This window comes from Homarus americanus, unplaced genomic scaffold, assembly GCF_018991925.1.
Source record: "Homarus americanus isolate GMGI-L3 unplaced genomic scaffold, GMGI_Hamer_2.0 scaffold15822, whole genome shotgun sequence".
NCBI lineage: Eukaryota > Metazoa > Arthropoda > Malacostraca > Decapoda > Nephropidae > Homarus > Homarus americanus.
In genome coordinates this window covers 8,429-12,251 of record NW_024720166.1, presented here as the reverse complement: position 1 = coordinate 12,251, position 3,823 = coordinate 8,429, and the positions used below count along the sequence as shown (strand labels likewise).

The 3,823-nt window shown below is 52.9% G+C and overlaps 1 protein-coding gene across 1 annotated transcript; it reads left to right on the top strand.

Annotated features, from left to right (window-relative positions):
* Positions 1 to 413: 413 nt before the first annotated feature.
* On the top strand, positions 414 to 2,968 carry LOC121860445 (mucin-19-like; the record flags this gene model as incomplete). Its single annotated transcript, XM_042357600.1, has 5 exons — positions 414 to 604; positions 973 to 1,229; positions 1,621 to 1,752; positions 2,206 to 2,422; positions 2,689 to 2,968. Coding segments are annotated over 5 exons (1,077 nt in total), but the record flags the coding sequence as incomplete, so codon positions are not given.
* Between the last annotated feature and the right edge of the window lie 855 nt (positions 2,969 to 3,823).

Genomic DNA, 3,823 nt, shown 5'->3' with positions numbered 1-3,823 from the left:
CGGTGCTCTCAGGGGCCCTCTCAGGGGTGACGGCGATCCCAGGGGCTCTCCTAGGGGCCCTCTCAGGTGCGGTAGAGACCCCATAGGCCCTCGCAGGGGCAGAGGCGGTCTCAAGGGCCCTCCCAGGGGCGGGGGAGGCGCCCCTCCAGGAGCCCTATAGCTTGCTTGGTCATGGTGTCGTACATATTGCATACTTTCAGCAATCCTTTACTTAACTGTGATTGGTGGACTAAAATAAAAATCCGCCAACCAACAGCCAATAGGAGAACAGAGCAGTCAGTCAGCACAACACCCCAACTTATGTTTTCCTGTTGAATATTTATTCTCCTTTACATTGTTCATGGTGAGATGATACTGGGAATGTGATGGGTAGTGTATTTATTTAACGTCATATTTCCCATTGTTCTAAACAGTGCAAAACCAACTGCTCCCAGGGACTCTACAGGGACAATGCCCCCTGGGGCCCACCCAGGGGTGTCAGCGTCATTAGGAGCCCACCCAGGGGCGGCGGCGGACCCAGCGGCCCTCCCAGGTGCGATGGTGCTCTCAGGGGCCCTTTCAGGGGTGACGGCGATCCCAAGGGCTCTCCTAGGGGCCTTTTCAGGTGCGGCTGAGACCCCAAAGGCTCTCACAGGGGCAGCGGCGGTCTCAAGGGCCCTCGCATTAGCAGGTGAGCCGCCAGGTGCCCTACCAGAGGCGCCCTTCTAGAAGCCCTATAGCTTGCTTGGTCGTGGAGTCGTACATATTGCATACTTCCAGCAATTCTTTACTTAACTGTGATTGGTGGACTAAAATAAAAATCCGCCAACAAACAGCCAATAGGAGAACAGAGCAGTCAGTCAGCACAACACCCCAACTTATGTTTTCCTGTTGAATATTTATTCTCCTTTACATTGTTCATGGTGAGATGATACTGGGAATGTGATGGGTAGTGTATTTATTTAACGTCATATCTCCCATTGTTCTAAACAGTGCAAAACCAACTGCTCCCAGGGACTCTATAGGGACAATGCCCCCTGGGGCCCACCCAGGGGTGTCGGCGTCAGGAGGAGCCCACCCAGAGGCGGCAGTGGACCCAGCGGCCCTCCCAAGGGCGATGGTGCTCTCAGGGGCCCCCTCAGGGGTGACGGCGATCCCAGGGGCTCTCTTAGGAGCCTTTTCAGGTGCGGCTGAGACCCCAGGGGCTCTCGCAGGGACGGCGGTGGTCTCAAGGGCCCTCCCATTAGCGGGTGAGCCTCCAGGGGCCCTACCAGAGGCACCCCTCTAGAAGCCCTATAGCTTGCTTGGTCGTGGAGTCGTACATATTGCATACTTCCAGCAATTCTTTACTTAACTGTGATTGGTGAACTAAAATAAAAATCCGCCAACCAACAGCCAATAGGAGAACAGAGCAGTCAGTCAGCACAACACCCCAACTTATGTTTTCCTGTTGGATATTTATTCTCCTTTACATTATTCATGTTAAGATGATACTGAAAATGTGATGGGCAGTGTATTTATGAACGTCATATCTCCCATTGTTCTAAATAGTGCAGAAACGACTGCCCCCCAGGGACTCTAAAGAGACAATACCCCCTGGGGCCCTCCCAGGGGTGTCGGTAACCTGAGGGACCCTCCCAGGTGTGTCGGCGTCCAAAGGAGCCCACCGAGTGTTGACGGGGGACCGAGCGACCCTCCAAGAGCCGGCGGTGCTCTCAGGGGCCCTCTCAGGGGTGACGGCGATCCCAGGGGCTCTCCTAGGGGCCCTCTCAGGTGCGGTGGAGACCCCATGAGCCGTTGCAGGGGCAGAGGCGGTCTCAAGGGCCCTCCCAGGGCGGGGGAGGCGCCCCTCCAGGAGCCCTATAGCTTGCTTGGTCATGGTGTCGTATATATTGCATACTTACAGCAATCCTTTACTTAACTGTGATTGGTGGACTAAAATGTAAATCCGCCAGATAACAGCCAATAGGAGAACAGAGCAGTCAGTCAGCACAACACCCCAACTTATGTTTTCCTGTTGAATATTTATTCTCCTTTACATTGTTCATGGTGAGATGATACTGGAAATGTGATGGGTGGTGTATTTATTTAATGTCATATCTACCATTGTTCTAAATAGTGCAAAAACGACTGCCCCCAGGGACTCTAAAGGGACAATGCCACCTGGGTCCCTCCCAGGGGTGTCGGTAACCTGAGGGACCCTCCCAAGTGTGTCGGCGTCCGAAGGAGCCCACCCAGGGGTGACGGCGGACCGAGCGACCCTCCAAGGGCCGGCGGTGCTCTCAGGGGCCCTCTCAGAAGTGAATGCAATCCCAGGGGCTCTCCTTGGGCCCCTCTCAGGTGCGGTGGAGACCCCATGGGCTCTCGCAGGGGAGGCTATAGTCTCAAGGGCCCTCCCAGGAGCGGTTGAGCCTCCAGGGGCCCTACCAAAGGTGCCCCTCCAGTAGCCCTATAGCGTGCTTGGTCATGGAGTCGTACATATTGCATACTTCCAGCAATCCTTTACTTAACTGTGATTGGTTGATTAAAATATAAAATTCGCCAACTAACAGCCAATAGGAGAACAGAGCAGTCAGTCAGCACAACACCCCAACTTATGTTTTCCTGTTGGATATTTATTCTCCTTTACATTGTTCATGGTGAGATGATACTGGAAATATGCTGGGCAGTGTATTTATTTAACGTCATATCTCCCATTGTTCTAAATAGTGTAAAAGCAACTGCCCCCAGGGGCTCTACAGGGAAAGAGCCCCCTGGGGCCCTCCCTGGGGTGTCGGTTCCCCTAGGAGCCCTCCGAGGGCCCTTCTCAAGGGAGGTGGCGCCCCAAAGGGCCTTCAAGGAACGGCGGCAGACCCAGGGTCCCTCCCAGGGGCAGCGGCGACCCCAGGGGCTATTCCTGGGGCTTTGGCGTCCCAATGGGCCATCCCAGGGGCAGCAACACCCCCAGGAGCTCTCCCAGGGACTTCGGCGCTTCAAGGGCCCTCCATGGGTGAGGGTGTTTGAGGGTGAGGGTGTGAGGGGGTAAGGGAGAGGGTGCGAGTGGGTAAGGGAGAGGGTATGAGGGGGTTAGGGTGAGGGTGTGAGGGGGTAAGGGAGAGGGTGTGAAGGGGTAAGGGAGAGGGTGTGATGGGGTTAGGGTGAGGGTGAGGTTGTGAGGAAGGGTGTGATAGTGAGCGGGGAGACGACGATGATGCACGGGGCTAATGAGCATTAGGGTGTGTCATACGGAGGCGAATTTTTTTTTTTTGAGTTTGAAAAATCGGCCCATGGTATTAATGATGTAGTTCTATGTGCAGAATCATGTGATATCTTCAGATTTGAAAAGTTTTCATTTTTCGCTAGGTAAATTTTAACGTGAAATCTGATGAAAATTCAGTATTCCCACCCTTTTACCAACACCACTAAATAGCTTATTTAAAGTAAAGTAAATGTATCAGGTTAATTTATTGGGATGAAAATGATCCAGAATAGAGAAACGAATGATCTTGACACATTTATTAAATTTTAATATTCCTTTAGAAAACAAAATCATCAAATACAAAAACCGGTTTTACTACTACGACCCAGTGTTGCTGCACACCATAGAGAACATGTCTTTCTTGCTTCTGTTTCTACTCATCACCTCCCTGCTGACCACCTGAGCTCGGATGTAGCCTTCCCTCCTCTCCTGGCTGTACACGTGACTGCTGGCCTCACTCACTTGCTGTACACAACGCTCTATACTCTGGGTGTGCGAGGGCCAGGCAGGGACATGCATGGGGTTGTCCAGGAAAGCTCTGACTTGAACATTGGTGAGGCTGCAGGTAAGAGGGGGCTCACTGCCAGCCTGGATGTTATCCAGATC